The 27,343-nt window shown below is 47.8% G+C and overlaps 1 protein-coding gene across 1 annotated transcript; it reads right to left on the minus strand.

The window, feature by feature from the left end:
- Position 1: 1 nt before the first annotated feature.
- Positions 2 to 27,343, minus strand: LOC113565050. The gene is made up of 5 exons (XM_026985185.1): positions 27,287 to 27,343; positions 19,221 to 19,437; positions 13,077 to 13,130; positions 252 to 349; positions 2 to 195 (listed from the first exon to the last, which is right to left on the minus strand). Exons 2-5 carry the CDS (start codon positions 19,330 to 19,332, stop codon positions 139 to 141), a joined length of 321 nt encoding a protein of 106 aa, XP_026840986.1. The 5' UTR covers positions 19,333 to 19,437; positions 27,287 to 27,343; the 3' UTR covers positions 2 to 138.

Raw genomic sequence — 27,343 nt, forward strand, 5'->3', positions numbered from 1 at the left:
TCGAAACTTTTATTGATTTAGGAATTTCATTGCGTTCCAGCGAGCATTTCAGTTGACAACGCCAGTTCCAGCGCCAGCATCAGAGCCGAAACAAAATCCACTTTCCATTGCGACCGCTGGCTCACTGTGAGCGAAAATTTAAGCCCTTATTCTTGGTGTCCTCTGAAACTGCCTTAAAACCTTGCCCGACTCCATCTACAAACAACACCGAACTCAACACCTGCACGGCAATTTTTTGACCAAATATTTACCGAGAGACATCCTGCCGTAGACTTGCTCTTCGTAGCCAATTGTTGGTCCTGTCTCTGTCCCTGGTCCTGAGTCTGTCTTCGCTTGTTGTCCTCTGCTGCTACAAAAAATCAATTTCAAGCACATTACCAGCCTGCCAACTTGATTTTATTATTTACTCGTATTTTCTGTTTGACAGATTCGCTTGGCTGCCCTCAAAATTTCAAGCGTACTTACTCACATTCGCTCCAGAGTTGGGCTAGAGATAGGGACTACTTGGGCTAAGATTGCGACTGGGACTGAACCTGGAAGTGTGGAGGGGCTTTAAAATTGCCCAAGGGGGGCACACAAGTAAAATGACTGCAGTGCGCCGTTTGCAAAGCGAAGGGCGAAGGCAGTCAGAGGAGATAAATCGAAATAATAAGAAAGAACAAGCTGGGAGGAAAAAGTCCATGAAATCCATGTGTTTGCTCACAAATCTTGGGCAAATAAACCTAGGAGAAGCTCGGTCTCGGGGCGGGACCGGAATCAGGAGAGACCGGGCGTGAGACGGAGGGTAGTGCGCCAAGATTTAACGTTTTCATTAGAGATTGTCTGTCTCAGAATCCTTTGCCTCGAGATCCTGCAACTTTAGCTTATTTTATAAACTATTTTAGGCAATTGATTGTGCGCGAGTGTATCTCTGTGTAAGAGAGCACATGAGTCAGTAAAAACGTTTGTTTGAGGTTGTGTTTTCTGAGTATCTGCGAGTGCTAAAAGGTGGCGGCAAACTGATATCTGCCCCAGTGTGCCCCGTGTCCTCCGTGGTCTCCGTGTTCCCTGTACTCCTTGGGCTCCCTGTGTTCTGTGTTTTTCTTTTCCACTTTCCTCTTGGCTCTTACACGATTTCATTTACTTTGTATAACACAAAGCCTAAGCACTCTATACGGGCGTGCATGTGTATGAGTGTGAGAACTCCAAGCAGTATGTGTATCTGTGTATCTGTGTCTCGGAGGCAATGAAGTGCATTTGAAGCACACTTGATGCACGTACAGCACGCAGCGCCTTTTTAGACGTATTGTAAATGACTGCAGTGGGCGGGGACCGGGCGTGAGAGGACAGCGCGGTTCGTTAGTTTGACACTCACACCCACGCACACAGAGATACAAAACCGCACGGACGGATGGACAGGCAGACAGACAGACCCGTACGACCGACAGATATACAGATATAGCATCGGGGCAGACAGGAAGTGTGTGGGCGGGCTGTGCATGTGGGCGTCTGTTTGATAAGTGGCTGTTTTTTTTTTTCTTTTGCCCCCTCAGCTGTTTTCTATTTTCTCTCTCCCACTTCTGATGGGGCTGTAGCTTTCCTCTTTTCCCTGGCTTTCGCCTCCGCTCGCTGACACTACGTCATCTTCTCCTACAACCATCCTTCACACTCTCCTGCAACGGGGGACCGGGCCACTAATGAAATTGTTAATTTTTGTCGGCAAAGTCACGTACACGATGTGTTGATGACGCTGAAGAGCCGTCGACGCTGATGCTTTTGGCAATTGGCACGGGCCACCTTCCAAGGAAGAAGGTTGACCCCTGACCCAAGAGAGGTTCTGGGGCGGCTGGCACTCATAAGTCAAATGGCCCTTGTAGTTTTTACCGCTTCGGCTGTTCTTGGAATCGGTTCTGCTGCTCCTTCTGCTCGATCTGCTGCCTCCTGCCGATGGTTTTCCCTCAACGATTTGCTGGTCTGGCATATTTATGAGCAACAGTATTCCATTAGCATTCGATTACTGCCAGTTGCGAGTCGAAAATCGAATATCCCTAAACATTCGAGTGATTTGTATGTTGCTGCACTGTCTGCCACACACACTCGAACACACACCGACTGACACAGAAATGATGTGGTATGGTGCGGTGCGGTGCACGTGCAACATACAATACAATACATAAAGGACATCAACAGCCAAAAAGCGAAAAGTCGCATTGCAGCAATTTCTGTTACGCTTGCCAACTGCTGCCAAAAAGAAGGTCGATCCTGTGTGCTTGTGCTTGTGCTGCCCATTAATACCGTTTACCCTTCTCGGGCCATCTCGGATCTGGATCCCTGGCACGTAGCCCAAGCTTCTTGCCCCTGCCAAAGGCATTGCGATTGTTGTTCGTGTTGCCGTTTCCGCTGTCCATATACGTATTACGTGTACGCCAAGTGGCTCGCTGGCTGCTTGCCTGACTGCGCCCTGTCGCTTCCGTCCGCCCGGTCCTTCTCCCATCTACCATCTCCGTTTGGCTTGGAACAGCTCGGTTCGGTTCGTTTCAGTTCAGCTCAGTGCAGCTGACTTCGGGGATAGCCATTTCGGAGGGCTTCTCGTATTGAATTTTATTCAAGTTTTTGCCCGCTTTCTTTGCCACTTTTTTTGTATTTGTTATATTGTGTTTTGTGTTGTTCGCTTTTGGCATTGTGCGCTTATGTGCAGTGCACAAGTGCAGAACGAAACAAAACTGAAGGCGCTATGTGGCCAGGCAGCCTTTCCTCCTCGCCTGCTGTGCTTTGCCGTGCGGTTTCTGCTATTTCTCCCACTTTGCATAAATTAGAATGCATGAAATTTCTTTGCAGAACCCACCAGTGCCCGTGCCGCGCCTTTACTCGGCAAGCAGCAGCAGCAACCACAGCACTAACAACAACAATAACAGCAACAACAGCAATTAAGCGAGATTTGGAGCATATGAGGGAGCTGAATTTCCATTTTTATACTAGATCCTAGCTTCTTGCCAACAAGGATTATTTGTCCCTTGGATTGCCCCCAGTTGGGGGTCCTGCACCTTCTTCTACTCCTGCTCATGGTCGTTGTCGTAACCATCATTGTCATTGCTTGTCGCTTTTTCAATTTGCAGTCCGTACAAGCTGTTACTTCTGTCGCTGCTGCTGCTCCTTTTCCCATTAGATTTGTTAATCTTTGCTCCGAACCCAATGCCCCTCCTCATCCTCTTGCTGCCACTGGAACTGCCAAAGCCACGTTGCGTATGCGTAATCTGTTTAAATGCACAATAAATAATGGAAAAATTGCATATAGGAAAATTTACATAAAAAGCCAAGCCGGAAAAATGTGCGATACACCATGCACACACACACACACATATCGCTGGGGAGCAGTATGCGGCACGTATTTTTTGGGGGCAATCATGAGCATGCCATAATGCTTGTGACCACGACTATTAAATCAACACGCGGCGCCAGGACTAAAGCATTGGCGCAAATGGCAACCCAACACAATGCCTCTTCCACATACACATACGCTTGGGCAGTGGCAGGGGGCAGTATGTGCGTTCTTTTGCTCTGAAAATATATATTTCACATGATTTATTATTATTTCGTGCGGTTGTTCTTTTTTCTCGCTATATTCTGCTATTATTTAAATTTTAAATAGCTGTAAAGTGCACACAGGCACATGCAAATAGGGGCACACACACCCACTAAAATGTGCTTCAGCTGGCTACCAATTCGGTGGCGGTGGTAGCCATTACAACGGCCTGGCTCCCTTTTCAGCTGTTGTTGTTGCTTTTTTTTCTACGTTTTTGTTGTTGCTGTTGTGTCATTATTATTATCGTTCATTGTTTGCTGGCATGTTGTTTCACTCCCTGTTGTTGTTTTTGGCAGCCATTTTGCGGTAAATAGAGTCGTTTAAATGCATACACAGACTGCACTCTTCCTGGCCTGAACCGACCTCATCTCCAGCCTCAGCCCCGAACTAGCGAGATTTTATAATAACATTCATAATGCAACGTTTGCATGTCATTCGCAACTGAAACTGCCACAGCCGCTGTGCCCCACACACACAAACACACACACACCGGAGTGAAGACACGCAAATGTAGTTCCAGCACAGCACACAGCACACTTTCCGGGGCACTCGCTCTCATAATAATGCAATAAAAGCAATGCACGACAGAGCTAATGGAATCAGCCAAATCTGAGGGATTTAATAAACTATGCAAAATCAGGAAAAGAAGGAGAGGCAGAGAGGGAGGGACGCTTTCCGCTTCCTCCTTCTGCTTTCGGGCTCATGACATGTCACGACGATGTGTGTGTGTCTAGGGCGCTTAGCGGATTTTGTGACAAGGCGACTGGCAGCAGCCACTGCTGTCGCCTGTCCGTCTTTGCTTCTCTTGGGCTTCTCTTCCCCACCCCCCGCTAATTCTGCTTAATGTACACTTCCTTAGAGCCCCTTCCCCTACTGTACTTCCAACGCCAAACCAATCATTTATGTTGTTGAGCTGTATCGATTTTCCAGCAAAAGACAAAAGTTATTAGCGCTTGAACAACACTTAATGGACTGGGAACACTGGGCATACGGGGCACACGAGGCAGGGAAAATTGAAAAATTCCACTCTGGCTACGATTGAGCGTGCAACAGTTGGGAGCGAACCATAACAAATTCCAGGGGATTTGATTAAACCCCCCCCCCCCCACGACACGGGAGAGTGTCCAATGTCAGCGTATACTCGAGGTGGCATGGCAGCTGCCGCTTCAGCTAGCCACCGAAAGAGGAGCGCAGATCCGAAGAAAAGCACGAACATTTTGATTCCAGCACGCTTCGCAGGATGTGCTCGGAGTATTCTACTGTATGCAGATGGGAAGATTCATGAAGATGGGTTTGGAGTTGGGTGCAGCTGGAGAACTGGGGCCTGGGGCTCCACAATAGCTGACATTCTGCAGTTTGGCCCATAGGCATGGGGCAGGGACAGAAGCAGGGTTAGGGGCAGGGCAAACAAAAAAACATAAAAACTAGAATGGCAAAATAAAACAAATATAAATTTATTGCCTGGAATTTATGACAATTCTCTGGCGCTGCTTGTGCCCTTGCCCCGTTGCACTTGGGTCTGGTTGCATGTGGCGCAGTAAGCTCTTGGAATGGTAAATAAAATGTTTTGAAATTTTTAGCAGAACGAATTTCACGAAAGAACAGACTTTATGGCGGCCACGTGTAAGGAAAGTGACACGAATATTGACTGCACATTTCCCGCAGGACACCTCTAGTCAGAGAGAGAGATGCCTGCCCCATAATTATCAACCAATCGCTGGACTAACGTGCTTTTCCCATCCCATGTCCCATTTCCATTCCCTCAGCCACTGAGATTTGGCCCTGGACAGAGAGATTCGCTGGCACATGTTCAAGAACGGATCCCGCGGATCCCCCCTCTCCTTTCTACCCCCATTGTGGTGTGTATAATTTCTTTTTTGTCTTTCCGCTTTCGATGCTGCCAAGTGCCAAAGTGTTCTTCACAGCCGTCGACTGCAGCACTTAAAATGCATTTTGCCCCTTGGCCAAGGTCCGCCTCTCCCTTGGCCCCTTCCGAGTCAGCGTCTAATTCGATTAAAATGTTGTAAATTATTGCACTCGCATGGAGGGACCATGTATGTGTGAGAGTGTGTGGGACTTGGCAATATTATATAATGCTTTATTGAATTTGCAATTCCAGGCTCCAGAGCTGTGAAAGGCGAGCTGGAAAAGCAGAGATGCCAGAGAGATAGCCAAAGATGGAAAATGTGTTTTCAATGAACGTTTTTATGCGTTGGCTCATAAATCTTTGCCGGCAGCAGGGCCGGGCACTGGGTGTAGCCAGCCAGTCAGACCCTTGCAGAGACAGATCGATTTGCAGTAGTAGTCAAGTCATATCAAATTTGTTATGGAACCCGGCAATCAAATTTGGAAATATAATTTATGGTTTATTTGCCATTACACTCAGGGAGGTCGCAGGATGGGTAGGGGGGGAGCAGCAAATTGGAGTAAATGAATAATTGTTGCAGTCCCTGTCCCAGCCCTAAACCGACGGAAGCCTGATATTAATGGGTGTTTTGTTTGTCCAGGGCAAAGGTATTTTCCTCCAATCCCGGGATCCCACGGGGAATCCAAAGGTTGATCCAGAGCCCATCTGCAAACCTGAGTAGGATTGATAAAAGGGAAATCGGTTGAATATTCAGTTTCTTCACATTATTACTCCGCAATAAGCACTGGTCATGGTAGCTTCGGCTTTTGTTGCGGTCGCCTATTGAAAAGTCAATCAACTTAATTACAAATGAATAAATATTTTAATTAAATATCAATCACAGCACCCACGCAACCCCCCTCACCCGTTCCCGTCCAAGCGGAAGCCAACCCCTTCAGTGATCAAATGGCAATGGAAATCCAATTAAGTTGCCACGGGATGAGTGTTAGTCGAGCGAATATCACGCACACGCAGCGTCTGTCGCATAGGATTTAATCGCTGGCTGATATTCGACTATTCATGTTTCATTGAGCAATATTCAAGGAAAGTATGGCTTAAAACGCGCCCGGCATGCATGCATAAATCATGGCATTGTTTTTAGATATTTGCACCTGGCCAGAGTCGCACGAGTCCTTTGGCAGCAGGAGCCGCTCCAGCGACTGCCAAAAGGGAACATAATTGTATGCGTGCACAATATATATTATTTATCGCCTCGTACAGGACATGGTTGAGAAGGACAGCCCCCGATCTGGGGTTTTGTCCTCGTTGTCCTCGCTGCTTCGTGGCTGTCCACACTGCTGCTGGCGATAATGGGAGCAAGTGACTTTTAATTTTAATTTAAAATGCAGTTTGCCGTTGCACCACCCATGTCCACCCATGCACCCATGCACCCAGGCACGCATGGCCACCCAGTGGCCTCAACCGAGCCACCACCGTCCCCATTCGGTTTGTCTGTGTTTATTCACGAAATGAGTTTTAAATTAATGCGATTTTGTTATTTATGAGCGCAACGCGGCGTATACGCAATGTTAGCTCAAAGCTCGCTCGCCCATTGACTTGTTCATTAAGTTTGAGTCAACATCCCCTACTCCTACTCCTCGTCCTGTGACCCGCATCTGTAACAAAACCAATTTAACTAATTTCCCAGCAGGCAGGAAGGCAGTCAGTTTCGAATCGAGTTCGCATCTAAATTGCAAACAAATCAATTGCTAGCCACAAAACAGGAAATCGCCAGAGCACCCGCACACGCACACGCACAGACCCACAGAGGAAGGGAGAATCAAAGAGGGAAGGATACACACAGACAGAAAGACAGTCGCAGAGAGAGACATTCCGAGAGTCATGCCCGAAATTGCATTCCATTTCAGTTTCTGCCTGAACTTAAACTCATTAAATATGCAATAAATTTCGAAGCTGCAAGTGGAAATGAATACATTTTCTGCCTTGACACTGCCACTGGCCCACCGTTCATCTTCCCATTTCCATTTCGATTTCCATTTCCATCTCCCCCGTTTTTCACCCTATCTCATCGGAAATTCTAATTGTTTTGGAAATTCATCAATGAGTCACACCACCCCCACCCCACTCGCCTTTCCCTTCCACCTTCGCTTACACATTGCCACAGAGTTTTCATCCCTTTTGAGAGCAGCAATTGATTTAATTGTGTGCCACAATTGATTATAAATTGCGACTGTCAGTAGTTTTAATACCCGTGTGTCAATCACATGGCCGCGCCCTATCCCTATCCCTAGTCCTCCCCTATCCCTTTCAGCCGTGATTGATACATATACTCGTATGATGGATTTAAATGCCTCAGCCTCCTATACTGATTGATCCTGTCCTGTCCCGCCTTGTCCAGCTTGCGGGGGCATGTGCAAATCCGAAGTGGCATAATTTCTGCTCTCGTTCCTGGAGCCAAGTTTTGAGCTGCGTCATGCCACGCACTTCCGCCAGCGGCTGGGCAAAAGCGAGGGGTGTGGGGTGTCTGATTGCGTCACGAAATTCATGGCGTGTTGCATGCAGCCAACCGTGTAAGTATGACAGGCAGACGCCTCGAGCAGTAGGCAGGAAGATGGGCTCGAACGCTTGAGTGCAGTTGCTCCCAGCTCCTGTCCACGCCCTGGCCCACGCTCACGTTTTGGCTGTATATAAATCCAGGATTCCTCATGGACATTTCAGTTTCCGCCTTCTGCCCTGAAACAAAGGGGAGGGGAAATGAGCGCTCAGAGTCAACATTTAGCAAGCAATTTGCAATATAATCAATGATACTCTCATTTGATGCGGGGGAAACTCCATGTAGCGGAGCAGTTCGTTCCGCCTGCTTTCCAGGTGGGAGCTTCGAAATCTTCTTTATTTATAATCACTCACATCCGACATCAAAGGCAAGGGGCAGGAGGCAGGGGTCAGGGACGGAACACACAATTCTTGGCCTTTTCTCTTGGCTGTTTGTTTGGCTTTGCTCACCCAGGGCGTGGTCGTGGTCGGGAAGTTCTATGGCACTTTAATTTGCGAATGGCCTCGTTCGGGGATACTCGTTTAATGATGCGTGCGGGAAAAGTCCGATTCGGTGCTGGAGGTGACGAGAGCGGGAGGTATGTCCTTCGCCTCCAAATTAATGGAGCTTGAAAGAGCGGAGAAGCGGATGAGTGGAGAATTTACAATGATTAAAACCGAATGGCAAGTGAATCGCACCGCCTGCAAGAGAATGGCCAGAAAGCGCTTAATCTTGTCTTCGCCGAAAAAGTGTCGCCAGCAAGCGGCGCCTTGCCTTCTGTGCCGCCCTTAGTCCCCCTCCTCACAGTCCTTGCAACTTTATGCAATTATGATAATAACAATGAAGCACAGTCAACGCCTCTTTGTGTGGCAGCAAAGCGGGCAGGGCAGAGTAGGGGGTAGGGGAGAAAAGTAAATGAAAATGCTGCCGCCAAGTTGGAGGCACCGCTGAAACTTTTCGAGTGCATAATTTCCAAGAGGCAAGGCAGAGGCAAAGGCAAGGCAGAGAAGGAGTCCGAGTGGGAATCTTCAGTTTGCTTTAGTCGGCTGAGGCCTCACACATAATGAAATAATTGCTACGACAGCCCAAAAAGCATGCAACGCCAGTTGCCAGCAGTTGAAGCAGCAAGGGTTCTAGCAGGGGCAGCGGGGAAAAGCAGTGAAAAGCAGCAAAAGATTGCCAACAATTTTAATATTGCAAAAAGGAGTTTGCTTTGCAGCCCCAAACATAATTTAATAAGTAATCCATGGCCCAAGCTGATGCTGCACCTCGCTCTCTCGCTCAATTTATGTCGTATATTCAATTTTCACGCCAACACACGGATATATGTACGTACACTTGTGTCTGGCTGGCTTTTGGCAATGGCCAAAGAGTTCTTTTTAGGCATTTTTTGGGATTGGCATTTCAGATTCCTTGGGAGCTTAACTTAATTGCCAGAAGCTGCACATCCCATAAATTTGTGGCTTATTGGCAGCCAGAGATAAACTTGGCTTGTAATTGAGAGCCCAGGGAGTGGGAAGAGGAGGGGCGATAGCAAGATGTAGAACATTTGCAGCTAATAAATTGTAATGTCTCCGCTCTTTCTCTCACTCTTACTCGTACATATGCATTACATGTGTAATTTGTTACGAAATTAGAACTTTTCTGCAGCTAAGAATACGCTCTCTCTTTCTCTTTCCTTCTGGGTACTAGTAGTCGCACTCAAACGTGAGTATAACCAACTTTTTTGCCGAATCTCTGGCTAAAGAAATAAACTGAATGAAGGAGGAGGAGGAAAAGGATGATCCACATCCTACGACGTATCCTTTTCATCCTTCTCACTTCGCACCCGGCCGAGACGGATACGAAAGTTGAGTAGTCTCTGGGCCAGATTAATTTGTAGCCATTGGGGAGGCCATCCCTAGCCCCGCCTCTGCACCACCCTTGACTCTGCCCGAATGCAGTTCAAGAAATTGAAAAACTTTTCCCTCCCTCTCTCTTTTTCTGTCTGTCCCCTCTGTTCTTTCGCTCTTTCGAGGATTTTTTTGTGCTGTTCATGCAGCAGTCAGTCAGTGCTTCATTCTTGTCTGCGGGCAAAAGAACACTGTTGAAAAGGGGAAGGAACAAAAAAAAAACACATATGCACATAAAGCTCACACCCACCCACATCAAGCCACGCCTCCTGCTGCAATGGCAACATGTGTTGCACAACGCCTCTCCATGGAAAAGAGCGGTGCTGGGTGCTGAAATTACTCAAACTTGACTGCTATAAAATTCAAATTAACTCCTTGGTGCCCCAGCCAAAGGATCTTTCGCTCTATGTGTCCGTTTGAGTCCGTGTGTCTGCGCCCGTGTCCGTGTGTGTGGCCCGCTTTATGTGGCAGCGCATTGCTGAGGGTGGGCGGGGGGCGTGGGCAGGCACTGAGGCGACAAGACCTAACGTTGCTTCACTCTAATATGAAAAACGAAAACAAATCTTAATTTAAAACGAGGGGGAACGTTGTGAGTTGCTGCTGCGACCGCAACCATACTATTATACCCGATACTTAGTCAGTATGTCTGTCCCCTCCCCTCCCCAGGCAGACGACGCGTACATTGGCGAAAATCAGTCTGAACGTGTCGTCCGCGCTGCGTAGCGACCGAAAATTGATTTTTTACTTTTGGCTATAATAATAATCCGATCTGATCAAACTTCGGCAATCTGGTCATTCTCTATGATTGTGCATTTTTAATTTTTCCGTATCTTCAAAATTGTGGATGCCACAGATTTTCGTTATTTGTTGGGCGGAAGGGTGTCACATGTAACAGTGAGATCTAAAAGGAGTGCTCTAGCTCATATAGTATCTGACCACTAGGCGATTATTGGGACGGAGAGACGGACGGACGGACAGACGGACAGACAGACATGGATCAATCGACTTGGCTATTGATGCTGATCAAGAATATATGTATATACTTTATGGACTCGTAAACGCTTCCTTCTGGACGTTACACACATCCATTTTCCCCACAAATCGAATATACCCCTATACTCATTTTGAGTATAGGGTATAATTATTGTTGACATTTGGCGCAACGCGTTCGTTCTGCACTTTTATGGACATCTACTCCACCACTCCTCCCGCTCTGCCGCTTTCTTTCACGACTCTTTTTTGTATGTGTGTATGGCTAACACAGATGAGTAGGCGGCAAACGAGGCGATTAAAATGGTAGCCTGCCGACTTCAACAAGTGCCACCCCATCCCCCTTTCCGCTAAATGAATGTTCCAGTTCGAGTGAATGCTGTATAAATACCCGAAACACTCGAAAATACTCAAGGGGAACGCAAACGGCAGGCGGGAAGCGGGGTCCTATGTGCTTCGAAATTTTTTATGGAGATCCCTAAATGTGGGGTGGAGTAAATATTTTATTGTATGCATGAGGAACGCGTCTCGTCTCTAATTTGGCCAACATGTGCAGGCCAGACGAAAAAAAAGATCCGCAGAGGTGGGCAGCCAGCCAGTGAGTGGTCCAAAGGTGGGGCCACATTTTGATTAATCGATCTATGGGGCATACTGAGAGTAAGCTGAGAGTCGTGCTCAAAATCGTCTAACATTCGAAAGAATTTGTAGCTTACTGAAAGTCGTGTAAGGAATGAGACGGGGGAGGCAGCTTTAAGCCCAAAGTGGATGCCATTTTGAATTTCGAAGCAAGTCAAGCGACTCTCCATTCCTCCCAGAGAGACTAGAGGGAAAGAAAGAGAGAGCGCTGTGGAACTCAAAAGTTTTGTTGCAGCAAAAGTTTTTGTTTAACTTTGTTACGCTTCTATTTTTTATGTGATATTAAGAACGCGTTTAACCCCCTGCCCCTTGCCCCTACTCCTTGGAAGCTCGAACAAAACTTTCGACTCACACACACACACACACAGCTCATGTGTAACTGTGTGTGTTTGTGCTTGGGTATGTAGGACACAATGTCGCATGCAAAAAAACATTCAATATACAAGGGACAAGAGAGACAAACATGTCCCTGGAACAAGTTTTCCGTGTGTCTACTTCGTTTCTCCATCCCTAACTCTCACTCTCTCTCCATCCTATTTGTGACTCGTTTTCAATTGGTTTTTATCACTGCATTTTGATTTTCCTCCTCAATGAGTTGCTCAATTGTTTGCCTTGTTGCAACTAGCAAGCAACTTGGAACTTGCCCCCCGGCACTGACAACTCCGGAACAACGGAGCTGCAGAGCAACTTGTGGCAGGAGCAAGTTTACTTTTATTGCATTGTCGTGCGGTTTCAAGTCGCCGAAAAGTATGCTTTTAATTCTCTTCATTGCATGTCTCCACTGCGTTGTTGCAAGGCATGTGGCATGTGGCGGGGGCACGGCAAAGAGCCAAGCCGACAAAACTTAAGCCATTTCAAGTAGCGAACAGAGAACTTGCAGCTGATTAAGCTCTGAAATATGACTCACTTAAGAGTTGCAAGTAGTCGCGAGGCAGTGGAGAAGCCGCACCCTTCGGACCGCAAAAGGACCAACAGCCATATCCATGAGGCTGCCACCAGGTGAGATCAATTCCCGGTTTCGTGTGGCAACCAAAGTCATTAAAGCCGGAGCGAGGGACTGCCGTTGAACATGCCCCTAAACTCGACTCAACTCGACTCATTTCGATGGCTGGGCGTGTTGGGATTAGTTGGGCTGCCGTGATGCCTCCTCCTGTCGCAAGCTCATAAAATTGTTTAACCAGCAAAACATAAAAAAATAAACTAAAGTACATATGTATGTATATAAATCGTGCGACAGTGCTGAGGAAGGGCGGAGCAGACACGCATCGTGTAATTAGCTTTGGTATAAAAACATAAAAGCAGAGAAAACAGAAGAGCGAACTGGAGTGGAGAGGAGAGGAGGGCAGGGGAGGGGAGGGCAGTGGAGAGGAGTGAAATGAAGTGGAGAGGCCGAAGAGGAACGGACCGGAAGCTGAAAACTGTCTGATAAAAGTTTTAGTGCGAATTGTTTGCCATTTAACGGCAACTAATTAAAATTAATTGTAAAGTAAAGCTGAAAGCTGAATACTGAATTTCGCACCATTTCCGTGGAAAAGGAGGTGTGACAGGGGGGGAACGGGATATGAGAAGCAGTAAAATATTTAACCCAAAACTTACCTGATGATGTCCATAACATCCGCACAGCACTGCCCGCATAGTCCGTCGACGAATCTGCAAATGAGGTTGAAATAATAATTTTAATAATGAAACCGGAACCAAGGAACAGGAGGAGGAAAGGGAGTGGGGGAATAAACTAGACAGCCATTTGCATAAATATGTTTTTAACGCCGGGGGAGGGGGCGTTAATGGGCAAATATATAATTTTTTCGCTTTATTGGCTTATAAAAGACGACTTCGGTTTTCCTTCGCTGCTCTAAGCTGAAAAATTTTTCCATGCCGCCACCGGCTATATGACTGCACACTCTCACACCCGCCTTTCAACCCATCCTCGAAGACCTATGGCTGTGGCACAGAGCTGTGTATAACGGGCGACCTTCAGAGTGTGAGAAAGCGTGCACCTTGCCAAGTTTCACGAGTGGCACGAAGGGGTGAAAGGGGGACCGGAAAAAATAGACACAAGGAAAAAAGAGGTTTATGCAGTTTTCCCGTTGCTACCAAGGAAAATGCATCGAGCAGAGAGAGAGAGAGAGTGAGAGAGAGAGAGAGAGAGGCTGGGAGGGAGAGGGACCTTACATTAAAATTGAAAAAAGAGACCTCGATATAGAATTATTTACATACGGGAATCGAATCAACCCGAACCGCATCATAGACATCTCCTCCAAGTGCTCCTCCACCTGCTCCAGCTCCTGCCACTCCTCCTGCGCCAGCGATGCGGCGGCTCCTTGTCAGCCTTCGTCTGCATTTCGAGCGCGTGGCCTCCCGTATTTTACACAACAATTTTAACTGCATCGTGGGGGCAGTGCCTTTCCTCGGGGGAGATTGGAACACAATTGATTTAAATGTTTGCGCGCATGTTCGGAGCAGAAAAAGTGCTGAAATTGCCACGGCCCGAAAGGATTCCACGTAATAATATGCAAAATGGAAACAGAGGCGACGATGCGAATGCGAATGTGGATGCAGATGCAATTGTCGCCACTGCCACTGCTACTGCCATTGTAATCGTTACTTCTCCGTGCGGCATGGGCACGATGTCAACATTTTTCCAACTCAATTACCCGGCTGCCGCGACGTGTGTGGCATTTGGAAAGAGAGCGAATCTCAAGCGGCAAGATTTGGTTGGTTATTTAGGTGCGGCCGGATCCGCCTTCAAGGCTTAAAGGCTCCGTGCAAATATAAAGGAAAATATGTGGCAGCAGCAGCAGCATCAGCAGCTCTAAGCTGGCGCACGTGCTGATCCCGAGCAGGAGCAGCTACCCACAATTCAGTTGTTTGCTTGCCACAAACAGACAGAGAGAGAGACTGAGTGGCAAACAACACCTTGCACTAATAAATAAACAGAACACAGAGAGAGAGATGAGAGGGAGAGAGGACACCGGCTAATCACTCATATAAATAAAGCCACCCAACAAAGCCTCGAAACACCTTTAGTGAGCCACCCGCCAGCTCCCACCTGCATCTGCTGCTACTGCTGTTGCTGCAGTCTGCACTCGAATACCCTTGACATGAGGCAGGCAGCAAAGCCACAAACAGATGAGCAGGGATACCCGGGGATTCGGTGCATCTCTGGGTTAACCCTCGCTTCAGCTTCAGCTGCTCCTGCTGCTGTTTGGCATATGTAAATTATGACAGTGCCAAGTCAGGCACTTAGCTTGAACCTGTCTGTGCCTCAACCTGCACGAGTGTGTGCCCCCAGTCACTCTGCTCGGATATTTGCGCTCCATCCTCGCATCATCCACAACATCCATGAAGAGGAGCAGCAGGAGCAGCTGCAGCCTTGCCTGCTGATTGCAAAAGTCAACTCTCTGCATCTGCCTCCGCCCCCTGCGTCGAGTGTGTTTGCTGGTTGCACTCGAGCGAGCAAATACTTTATTAACACAGTTTTTGGGGCAACGTTGCAGGGACTACTGGGGGGAGGTGGATGGGGATGCGAGCAGAGCAGAACTAATGAGCAGAGCAGCTCTTGTGTTTGCATTTTGTTTTCATTTTGGCTTACGGCTCTCGAGTGTTCTTTGCCGCACTCATAAACCGAAACTTAAACACTTCCCCTCCCCCCGAGCAGACCATGAAGCAGACTCTTTGCAGAAGGAACGGGCAAATTATAATTGATATCACAGGAAAGGACACTGCAGCAGACGGCAGGAAGGGACTCTCCCTCCACACTGATACTTTTAGGTTGCTGTGGCACATGCCAGGCGAGTCAACAGCTTGAGGAGATTTGGATGGAAGAAGCCACAGCCAATCGAGCGTCGAGTGGGCACTTCACTCGAGTATCCTTTCTTAGGGTAGGACTCTTTCTCTTCCCTCCCGCTGTCCAGCGACAGTCTTCCATCTATTTTTGTATTTCCATCTATCTACCGATGTCAGCTGCAGCCGCTGTTTTGTTTGTTTTCCCCAATCCCACCATTCCCCGATTACCCTTTCGGCTTTCCTTCTGGCTTGTCAAATTTTTTGATTGTCCTTTGCCTCCAGCCCAGTCTGCCCCGTTTGCATGTTGGCCACGCCCCCTATTACTAGCAGTTCGTGTCAGTTCGAGGGCACGTGTATGCGTGTATGTACGGTCGTATGTACAGCCAATCCATGTCACTATTTTCATATCTCTGCCCCCGAATACCACTTACTGGTGACGACGCCGTGGCAGTTAATAGTAGAACATCGCCTGACTCGGTATCGGATGTCTATCTATAGATATCAATCCGTTCATCTGTCTATCTGTCTGTCTATCTATCTATCTATCTATATATCTATATATCTATATATCTATATATCTATATATCTATATATCTATATATCTATATATCTATATATCTATATATCTATATATATATATCTATATATCTATCTATCTATCAATCTATCTATCAATCTATCTATCAATCTATCCATTCATCTATCCATTCATCTATCCTTGCTTCCTTCCATCCATTCCTCCATGTCTGTCGCGCCCTGCTTCCTTCCTTCCTGTCTGCCTCCCATCTGCCCCGTCTCATGTTGATTTCTGACATAATATTGACAGCTTAACAAATCCAATTATGCCCGACTCCCCGACTCGCCCCCAACTCCTTTCGCAGCTCCCTCGAGGAGCGAAATTGCTTGCGAAATATTTTAAATGGCAATGGAGACGGAGAAATGGCTTTAACCTCTCTCTCTGTCGCTTTCTCTCCTCACTGCTCAGTGGAGCGCTTTAAGCGCTTTGCATTCCAGGGCATTAGCGGCTGACCAGAAGCAGGCTGTCTTGCTCCTCTTCTTCCTTCTAGCCGGTAAATTGCGTAGGTGTGTAATTGAATTATTGCACTCGATGCACAAATACCAGCCCCACCATGCAGCATGCAGCATGCAACATGCACAGATACACACTGAGACTCTTGGCTGGTCATAAATATGAAATTTTCATCAAAATGAACGTAACGGAACGCCTCCTGCAACAATTGCAAGGCCTAAAAGTATGCATCACCATTCAGCCAGTCTCTCTCCACCTCTCTTCCTCTGTGCTCTGCAACCATTTTACGGTTTATTTTTGGGCATTGAATGCAAATATTGGCATAAATTTCGGGCATTTGTGGTTACAGCAGCAGAACCGCAAGCCAGACGAGGAAGTGGATGAGGAAGGATGTTGTGACATGGCCCAAGCAAAGTGGGGCTCATACTCATACTCATGTGACTGACTCCTGCATTGTTTGCCATGACGGACAGTATTGTCTTGGATTTTGGATATGGATTTGATTTTGGACTGTTTTGCCTTCTCACAAAATTGTGGCTTCAGAGCTCCGCTTGTGGGTTTGGGACTGGGGGCTGGCTTTCTGGTTTGAGGTTCAGTTCGGTTCAGTGGAAATCAATTGGCTTTTGTACTTGCCCCATCTCTAAGTGTGGCACTTTGTGGCTGGCCTTAGAAGGCCATGAATATCTGGGCCTGGCCAACAAATTTAATAACATTTACATGGCAACACCGGAAGCAGTCGGGAAAAGAGGCAGGCATCGGCATTAACATTGGCTTGTCACTCGCATATGTTTGCATGAGGCCGGCCAGTCGGCAAACTTTAACTAGTGTGTCCCCTTCGCCATAGATGGGCATATACTGGGACATATCAAATCCCATATATCCCAAATTCTTCAGACTTCAGATGCTCTTCAGCCATTTCCTTGCGACTGTCTCTGTCTCTGCCTTATCCACACATGCCTGTGATTTATGTGCTTGTTTTTGGCTGCCTGCTGGACATTTATCAAAGGAGTGGACAAAACATACAAAAAACAAAGGAGAACACACTTAGCGAATAAGAGAACAGGCCAACTTCGGCTTCTTGGAGCGTTTATTTTGTGGATGGCTGTGCTAGTTTAGCCATTTAAATTTCACTCAGAGGCCATCCCCAATCGATTGGATTTTGATTTGATTATATCTTTAATTCGGACTCAGTTCAAAATTATATTTTTCGCACATTTGTGGGCAGATTTCTATGTGTTTTGTGCCAGCCCTTCGTCGACTGACATTCAGAAACATATAAATATCCCGTATTTCTCGTACCTCTTCCTCCCACACACAACACATTTATCTGAGGGCCGCCCAAATCAATAAATTAAACGCTCTCGATACGCCCGCTCCCCCGACTGCCCTTAAAGTTTCCACCAAAAACTTTTCAACCACGATGTGTTTTTAAGGCTTTTCCGGAGCCCGTAAATTGTTGACGGAAATTGGCAAAAACATCGGAAAACTTTCGACTGCCTAAAACTATGCTAATTTCCGACGTGCGCGCATTGTCTACAGTTTGTTTCCAATCCAATCCCATTGCGGGGGCAAACCCCTGCCGGGGCATGCAATACGATGCGATGCCTCCTGCCACATGTGTCCTAGCGGTTACCCCAGAGAAGCATCAACCCCTGGACCAGACCTTATCCCAAATTCTTGACGGAATTAAGAGCATTGTTCCATAACAACAGACCCTCCAATCATCTAACCATCTTCCCATCTCCAAGAACAACAATTGACACAAATGCAAACAATTTCTGCAGGAGTGCAGCAGAAAGATACCTCTATGTACCTCTCAAATGGGATGTTTCAATGCTCCTGCTCGTATCCAATTAAAATAGTTCGCATTTTCGCATGTCATTTGATATTTCCTAATCCGCCCACGCCCTACGCTGAGAAGCTGTACCATTCCCACTTTTTAAAGGAGCTGTTGCCATAAAAGCATAAATTGCAAACGCAATTCGCAGACTCTGGCCTTGAACACATTTTAATTAGTCAGCAGGTCATTGCCACTCGATGGTTTTCATCCTCATGCTAGAGCTCCTCGTGAGGAGCATCCTGTGCCGTTGCTAGAGCTCAGCGGGTCTCTGATTTCAGGCAACAGCCTCAAAGAGTGATACAGATTTGTTCGTTTCATTTTATTCGCTAGTCGTTCGTCCTTTGCTTCCTTCATTTATAGAAAAGCTACTTAGACACGACTTTGGCAGCAGCAGAGGCAGCAGCAGGACAGTAGGACAGCAAAGGCAGCAGGACAGCAGCAGAGTCAACAATGGGGAGCAGGATGAAAGGCATTCCTCCGACTGATGTTCAGTTGCAAAACAATTAAGCTGAAAGCAAAGCTGTGTATTGAAGTGTGGCTGAAAGGAGGCCGGGCCAAAAACAGATGACGAGACGAGGCGAGGCGGCATTTGAAAAATGCAAGGAGATAGGCGAATGGATGGCCAGGGGATGTGGATGCCCAAGCCGATGGCAGGCAGATGTGCCAGGGAAGAAGAACGATGCCCCGACATTAGCATTAATAGTGTGGCATTAATTTTGCGGCCGTGGCAGCTTTAAGGAATAAAGTGTGCTCCAGCTCTTAGCCTGGCAATTATCCGAAAGAGGAACCTCTATTAATTTTGCAGACCTCGTCTGCAAGCCCTTACCCCCAGCTCCCGACCCCCTCTCCGACTCTGCCACAGCTTAGGCCTGCCTTTAAAATGCATATAAGCCCATTAAGTATACCATGTAGAGATGGGAGGGGGCTTCCTGTTCGTGAGGAGCCCACTTGACAGGACGAGGCCGAGGGAGAACAAATGTTTGCATATGTCAGCCCCGCCCTGCATAAATAATTAATTTAAAGCATCCTTTTAGGCGCCTCCCCGTAAAACTGTAGACAAAACTGCTTAAATATGCATAATTACCTGAAGCGTCCAAGTCAAGTCTTCCATGCTCCATGCCCCACGATCCCGGAGCCCAGAGCCACCGGAGGAGAGTCGAGAGCCAAAAGTCAAGCCAAGTCAAGTCCGGGGCCATCCATTACATTCCGGAAGTGCCTACGTGTACAAGTGTGTGGAGTATGAAGCGTGGAGGGTCTGTATGTGTGCGGGTAAGTGCGTCCTGTGTGGCATGCAGCTTGGCCTGAAAGAGCAGAACGGGCAAATTAGTTGCAGAAATACAAGTATCAGCCATATTCATGAGCAACAATACCTAAGAACCCACGTGAATTAATACAATTCTCGAATACTTTCGAGCAATTTGCAAGGAGTCTGACAAAAAACCCGCAGAAATATTCGACTAATTGTGGAAACCCCATATTCCATCCTGGTTGTTGCCACTCGAGCACGACTCCCGAGTACATCAATAAAAATCAGATTAATGTACTGCTAATGCGATTTAAGTCGCTCTCTCAGCCGGCAACAGCCTGTCGCCCTCAGTCTTTAGTGGCACGCAACATTGTCATGGCATGCCACACTCCCCAACATTCCTCCTCCTCCATCCCCATCCTCTGTAACATTCCCATAAATATAATTACAATAATAAAGGAAATATTTACAACAATTGTAAATACTTTGGAGTCGACCCCGAATCCGGCTCTACTCGACACGCACGGCCTCAAATTAATAAACTCCAATTGGTCTCCTTTCCCTTTCCACGTACTACCCTACGTCCTCATCCTCTTCTGTCCTTATTGCCGGGGCTTCCCGACGAGCGTGTGAGCCCATAAAGACTTCCTGCCTCTAGGGTCGGCTCTCGGGGGTGCGGTGCGTGTGCCAAGGAGAAGCAGAAGCAGGGACTGCTGATGGGGAGAGGCCGCATAGGGCGTGTCGAACTGTGACACTTGTCACTGCCACTGCCAATGGGAGAGCGCTGACTATTACTTTTACAGCCTTTGCGTTGGCCTATGCCGGAGAATATTTTGCACCTTCCTCGACCGAATCTCTACAGGGATCGGCAGGGCACCCCCCTGTTATCCGTTGCGATAGTAATATCGTGATTAAACTGGAGGCACACGCCACAATGTCATCATAGTAAATGTAGTTAAGAGCTTAAGAGGACTCCGATTCCGAGTTTTCTCTGTTGGCCACCCCGCAGCCCCCCCTTAACTACTTTGTGGTGCCCTCTGGGCGTGGCATCTGTGCCCCCATTCGCTGGACAATGGCAGAAGAGATCCTTGAGGAACGACACGACACTTCAGCCGCCACGAAATTTATGATTAAACCACGCAGCGCTTCCCCTGCTCACCCTCCCGCCTCCCCCCCACGCCATGCTGCTCCCCTACTTCCTGCTTCCTACTACCCCTCTGGCTGTATGCTAAAGAGATCAGTAGATGGAAACAGTGGGCCACAATGGACGACGTTTACCGCAAGCCAAAGTGCCACACTTAAGTGAATTACAAAGGCAGCCGACTGGGGCAGGACTTGGGCAGGACTGGGACTGGGACTGTTCGAATTGGGGCAGGACTACCAGAGAAATGGAGATGGAGGTAGAGGTAGAGGTAGAGCAGTCAACGCGTTGACAGCCACAACAAGCGGCTTAATCGCATTAGTGCGCCACCCCGCCACACAGTAAAGCACATGGCAAGGCGGTAAGGGGAAGGGGACGGAGGAGTCAAAGGGGAACGATCCAAGAGGCAAGTGCGAACTGTGAAAACTGATTGTGCGGCGCCTCCAGCTGGGGGGAACGGAAACCTAAGCTGCGGCATTGTGAGGCAGCGTCACTATTTATACAAAGGGAAAAGCCAGCAGGCGGTGGAAGCAGCAGATGTGGCAGGGGCAGAGCCAGGGGCACGCAGGCAGCTATAGGTACCAGGAACGGCAGCAGGCAATCCTCAGGACACAAAAGTTCAGCAGGAAATAAAAAATTCGTATTTATATTACACAAAAATGTTTTTTCCAGCCCCAGAAAGGGATGGATGGAGGAAAGGAGCGGGAGGGAGCCTCACCCCAAAAAAAAACAATTAATCTACGACACAAGGCTGGGACATGGCAGGGGGCAGAAGGCACGAGGCACGAGGCAAAAAGCAAGAGGAGGCCAAGCCAGTCAGTGGCAGAGAGAGAGCGAGAGCCAGTGCCAGTGGCAGTGTGGCACTGGCCGGGGCAAAGGCAAAAAGTGCTTATTCCTGCTTCCTGCCAGCAAATCCAATAACTTATCTTGATTTTATGGTTATTTCAACAAAGGCCGGAAGTAGTAGGTGCAGTCTCGAACCCAGGACCCGTATCCGGACCCGGCAAGGACCAGGACGACAACGAGGAGCGAGGACGAACAATTGGCGAAAAGTTCTGTAGAGTCCGGCAAGAGAAGGTCTTGCATTTTGCACTTGACATGTCATTGTGTGTGGTAGGGTGGCAGGGTTTTGATGAGGGCTGGTGGGAGAGATAGGGTAGGATGTCTGTTGCAAGGACTACCATCCAGACTGTTTGCCACTTCTTTATGCGACACTGTGCAACGGCAATTGACATATGGCTTCTTTTCATTTCGGTCTTCGAGTTGTAAATTTTAAATTAAATATTTTATTAAACTGTCCTACAAATTCCCTGCCTATACCTCTGCCCCTGCCAATCCTTTCACTTCTGTGAGTATTCCCACAGCAGGTGATGGGACTCTGATTATTGACATTGTCACCTGTTCCCGCCCCTCAATCCCGTCCCGGCCGTTGTCCTGCCGCTTAAGCTGACATCAAAAAGATTAATTGTGTGGAAGGTAACACGGAAATCTGTGTGCAGGTGCGTCTACCGTCCGGCTGTCTTTGACATTTATGAGCCGCATAAATCTCTTGGCCCTCCCCACCCCCCACCTACAACCATAAAACACAGAAATAGACAGCATTTAAATGCAACATAATTCGCCTGGCACTTCCCGCTTGCCGCTCTACCCACTTGCCCCTCACCACTAATTGATTACACAATCCCCAGCCACTTAATGGATCCTCGTCTGTCCTTCCCCTAAGCAGTCGTAGTGGAAAACTGCCCGAGATTAGTCGGGGATTAGTCTTAAAGAGTCAAAAGGCCCCACAGGGCTGTGTCTGTGTCCGTCCCACTCTGGGGAAGGTTCTATCCTGAGAGCTTCAATTAATATTTAAATATATTCCCCGTACTCGACGCTCGCCCCAAAAGTTAATAATCAAATTATTTTGTATGTAGCTCCGAAAGTACAGCGTCAATTTCAAGTTGAGATTGAAAAACGTAGCAGAGTGGCTGTGGCATGGGGCATGTAGCTGTGGGACGCACCCAATGGGAGGCGCATTAAGCAGGAGCAGGAGCAGCTGCCAGCAGCAGAAAAACAGAGCCAGGGATGGGACTGTGTCTGATAGAAAGCATTGTTATAGAGCAACTTTTACGGCAGTGCGAGAGGCAGAGACAGAGGCTGATAAGCGGCAACTTTTTTCCACCCATTACATATTCATTAAATTAGAACAGAGAGCAAAGCAGATGGGGCGAAACAAAGCCTTAGATACTCTTGCATTTGAGTACATCTTTTCGATGTAACCTTCTCTTGAGCGGCAAAGATCTAAGCCATATCGCTGAGCCATTTATACTTATTGGTAATGGGAGAGGCCTCATCCCCTTTTCCTCCTTACGCTTCACACCTCCAGTTCTGGCCTTGTCAACGGCACAGACGGCGGATGGAGAAAAAAACTCGTTTCCGCGGCTGGAAATTACGCAATTCGGACTCTTGGCCGTGCGCTCTGAGGTCTGGGATCTGCCATATGCGACGCGGAGTGGGAGCTCGGAAATCATTGCACAAATATTTCCTCGGGGGGATCCATAGACTGATGTCATTCTGTGGAATGGGAGGGGCCACCGACGCCGCTACAGTTTGGTCTGCAGTTCATTCGAGACATACTTGCCAATATTTTATAATTAAATGACATTAAACGTCTAAAAAATTACGCGCGATAGCAGGGCGCGCTGTAGGGTGGGTTTTGTGAGGTAGAAAATCGTACAAAAATTAAAAATCGAATAAAGCGAGCAAAAACCGCGAATGTGGCAGTATGCGGGACCATCATTTCTCTCATATAATTCATGCCCCATGTTGTGTCTATTATCACACGATGCAATCAGAAGGGGGAGAGCGATATTTATGTGGAAGGAAGGGGAGACGTGTCTGCCGTCTCTCTTTAAAAGGAAGGACAAATATACAAACGAAAATTATGGCCCACAAATGCGTTCATTTGTATACAATGCCAAAAGGCAGTTTAATGGCCGTAAGCCACGAACCATGGGTCATGGGTCCCTCATATGCAAACAGCTAAAACGAGCCTATCCCGATTTCTCGGGCAGGATATGCGTAATCGAAATACATATCAAATAAATGCCAGAAAATAATGTTCAACTGGCAAAGTGATTTAAATGCCTATTGACGAAATGAGTGCCGCTAATTTGTGTACAGGCGGGGAGGGAGGGGGCGATGAATGAAAACTGCAAAATTGAAAAACTGATTTTTATATTGGAAAATTTATTTATTCAGCACTTATTTGTATCCGTGAGGCACGTGCGTGTGCGTTCATTGCAGCCGGAAACTGCCCACAAAATATCCGCAATTAAACAATCAGAACAAAAATTACTATTGTTGAGTAGGAAGTCGATACATCGCTGACAATGTTGTTAGTTGTTGGCATTAATTTATTGATCCCCGGCCCACGGCCTGTGGCACGGCAATTAACTTTTCAACAAGGCGCATGACAATTGCGCCGAGGAATTGAATGGCGAATGGATGGGATACCATTCAATGGCTGGCTGGATTTATGGGCCAAGTTTTGTGGCCCCTTCCAAGACGAGTGGGTGCCCATATCTTGGCAAACATTCATTCATCTTTATCGCGCTTGGGCGGCTCATTCCATCAAGCAAATGTTTGCTCTGCTCCGAGAAGCCGTAGGAAGGAAGAATGGTCTCTGCCACTGACTCTGCCACTGCCTCTGCCTCCACCTCTGTATGATTGATATGTTAATGCAGCACGTATACGCCGCGTGTGCACCGTCATCTTCAACGCCCTCATCTTCCTCAACTGAATGCTGCTGCTGCTGCTCCTACTCCACTTTTCCTGCTCCTCTTTTGGTCTCCTGTAGAGATTTGCATATAGACATAAAATGCAAATATCTACCGCCATCCAGCGATGTGTCTGCTCAGAAGAGCGTTGTAGGGGCGGGGGCTCTGGTTGGGGAAAGAAACGTATCTGGAAAGTTGTGAATATGCTGCAGATGTTGACAAAATGTGTGTAAGCATAAATTTACGCAAGTGCAGGATGGCGGCAGGCCACCAGCCACACCATTTCTCGAGTTGGATAAACATTTTCCGCACGTTCCCATCCCCCACCGCCACCGCCCGCGCCTCTGCCCGATTATCATTTTCCAACAACTCCTTTGAATTGGCTTATTAGACGCGTCGCTGATAGGGGGAGGGAAAGCGGGCGACAGGGACTCCTTTAACGAGATGAACTGCAGGTGGCCGCCCCTCCAGATCCCAGATCCATCTCTGTCGCTGTTGCTATCTCTGCCTCTGACACTGCAGTGTGACATGACCTGCCGCTGACAATGTTGCTCGTTTGTTGCCAGGTGAACCTGCTTCCCTCCTTCGTCCACGTTCTCGCCCTTGTTCTCCGCCGGAGCTGTTCGCTTTTGTTTGTGCGATTGGTAGTGATTTGTTGGCTCGCCTCAGTCCATGGGCTTGTTTTTTCGGGCCCAGTTCTTTGGGTCATCCTCTGCCACAGCCCTGCCCCCACACGAACTTCCTTCTTACCACACACATCCTACATACTGTCGTGTCCTGTACTGTAAAAATAAAAAGCCGCCACACAAAGGCCAGATTCAGAGACATAGTCGTTGGTTGTGCTTTCATGTTTCAAGCTGTGCTCTGGTCCATGCCATATGTCCTTTGTATAAACTCCCACACCCAATCTTAATACCCCTCTCACCCTTCTTGCTGCTGTTTTTTGCCTGCTGGCTGGTCCTTTTTTAGCCATTTCCCCTAAGCTGATTTGGGGCGTTTGCTGTTTTCACTCTCTCCTTTTTTATGTTGCTACAAATGGGCGTATGAGCGATATTCTTGTTTTTGCTTGCGCCTTTTTTTGGCAACAATTGATTGATTGAATGATTGATTAATTGAGCGTTTTGATAAGTGCTGTCTGTCTACCAGTCTATCTGGTGGTCGGTCTGTCTGTCAGTGAGGCCAGGACTGCCTTTTATGGACTGCCGACCAAGGAGCAACGGACTCGCTCTTTACGAGATCCGTCCAGGATTAACAGCAGCGCAGATCCAATTTGAAGATCTCTCTCCGGCCAACAGGAGTCGTCGATGCACAGCTGTCCAGACAGCAGTACCCTCGACACAGAGCACTCGAAGCTAGTCAGAGCTCTCGAGGGCTGGCAGCTCAGGAACTTGGGAACGAACTCGCAAGAGTTCCTCCAAGACAAAGAGTACAGACTCCAGTCGCACTCGAAACGGATTTCGTTGTAATGCAACCAGCCCAATAACAATGCGGCAGTGTGGCAAGCCCGAAGCACGAGGGAGGAGAGTTTATTCTTGGCACAAACTTCAATGCACAAACTTGCAGCTGCATTCATGCGGAGCAGTGGAGAAGAGGAGCATCGCCTTGCAATTAGCACGCATCAATAGGCACGCTCGTGCACTCCACTCCGCTGGAGAGGATGCTGCGTGCAGCAGAGGATGCACGCGGCACAAAGGAAATAAAATGGCTAAGACGAATGCTAATCAAGTGCCGACCAAAAGTCATCCACCTCTGGGAGAGACAGAGACTCTCCAGAGTCTATTCTCTGCCACGTCCATGGTCTCCCGTGGCCGTCCGTGGAGTCCACACATGCCAAGTGCCATAGATCATAGTCACTTCCAGCTGCGAGACATAAAAAGCACAAAATAAGCAAACGCCAAGGCGGAACTGTAGGAGAACTCCGAGAGCTGTGTGTCTGTGTTTGGGTGTGGCAGCAACCGCGCGGTGGCACATGTTGTTTTTCCTGGCCAGAACTTTTGGCACAATTCATGTAAATGTTGAATATGTTTAATTGTCGACAGGCATGCCATAACAGGACGGTGGATACCCCTCCTCCACTCCTCCTGGATGCAAATCCCCCTGAGACTTCTCCGACAACAGCGGGCTTTGAGGATCGAAGAAAATGGCAAGTCTTATACCATTTCGTACTCCAAAAGCGTGTAAATTAAAGCGTTCCAAAGAGAGAGATAGAGACAAAATAATAGCTGGCGATGTGGCTTAAAGGGTTTCGGGCTGGAGTTAGGTTTAAGTTACAATCAATTACTGTGGATCCTCTTCGCATTGTTAACCTGTCCGACACATTTAAATGCAATTTAATGCAATTTATGGCCAGGGAGAACCTGTTCAGCCACTGAATCCTCCCCTCCCTCCCCCTGGATGGTTTATTGTTATGCAAAAGCATATGCATGCCACAGCGTCTCCTTCTGCACTTCTGCTGCTGCCACTACAACTGCTGCTGCTGCTGGTGTTGCCACAGAGAACAACGACTCTTATTAAAAGCGGAAACAATGCGCATTTCCGCCTCAATTGTGCGTGTATGCGTTTGAGTGTGCGTGTGTGCACGTGTCTGTGTGTGTTTGTCCGAGTTGGCTGTACATGTATAAGGGCCTGCTTTTCGCCCCGCGGCAGGCACGCAATGCGAGGCACTGACTTATTATTCATGCTGCTGCTGGTGCTGCCGCTGCTCCTGTTTGTTGCGGCTGATAAAACTTAACAATTTATGGATGGGGCTGGAGGGGGGCAAGCAGCAGGGGGCGTGCCCCATTGAAAACACTTGAATGCACTCAAATAACGAGGCCCATAAATAAGCAAAGTTCAATTAAGCGGGTCCTTCGAGAGAGTCCAGTCTTACGTTGCGTATACGTAATATACGAACTCAATGAAGGAACGAAGCAACGAAGTACAGGCTGCGAAGGGTTAACGTCCCAAGAAGTTGCTCTCCAAGCAGGACTCTTAATATTTTTCCAAGAAATTCTGCCGCTTACCTCATCTGGAATTTTCCAGAGCCAAAAGCAGGAGCGAGGAGTAGGAACCAGTAACCA

Source organism: Drosophila persimilis, unplaced genomic scaffold (assembly GCF_003286085.1).
Source record: "Drosophila persimilis strain 14011-0111.01,24,50 unplaced genomic scaffold, DperRS2 tig00000002-arrow-pilon, whole genome shotgun sequence".
Lineage (NCBI taxonomy): Eukaryota > Metazoa > Arthropoda > Insecta > Diptera > Drosophilidae > Drosophila > Drosophila persimilis.

Coding starts and splice junctions, on each gene's coding strand:
- LOC113565050 (XM_026985185.1), bottom strand. CDS start 19,332: ATGGCCCCGGACTTGACTTGGCTTGACTTTTGGCTCTCGACTCTCCTC. Junction 13,131..19,220: donor ACTTGACTTGGACGCTTCAG/GTAATTATGCAT, acceptor CCTCATTTGCAG/ATTCGTCGACGGACTATGCG. Junction 350..13,076: donor GATGTTATGGACATCATCAG/GTAAGTTTTGGG, acceptor GATTTTTTGTAG/CAGCAGAGGACAACAAGCGA.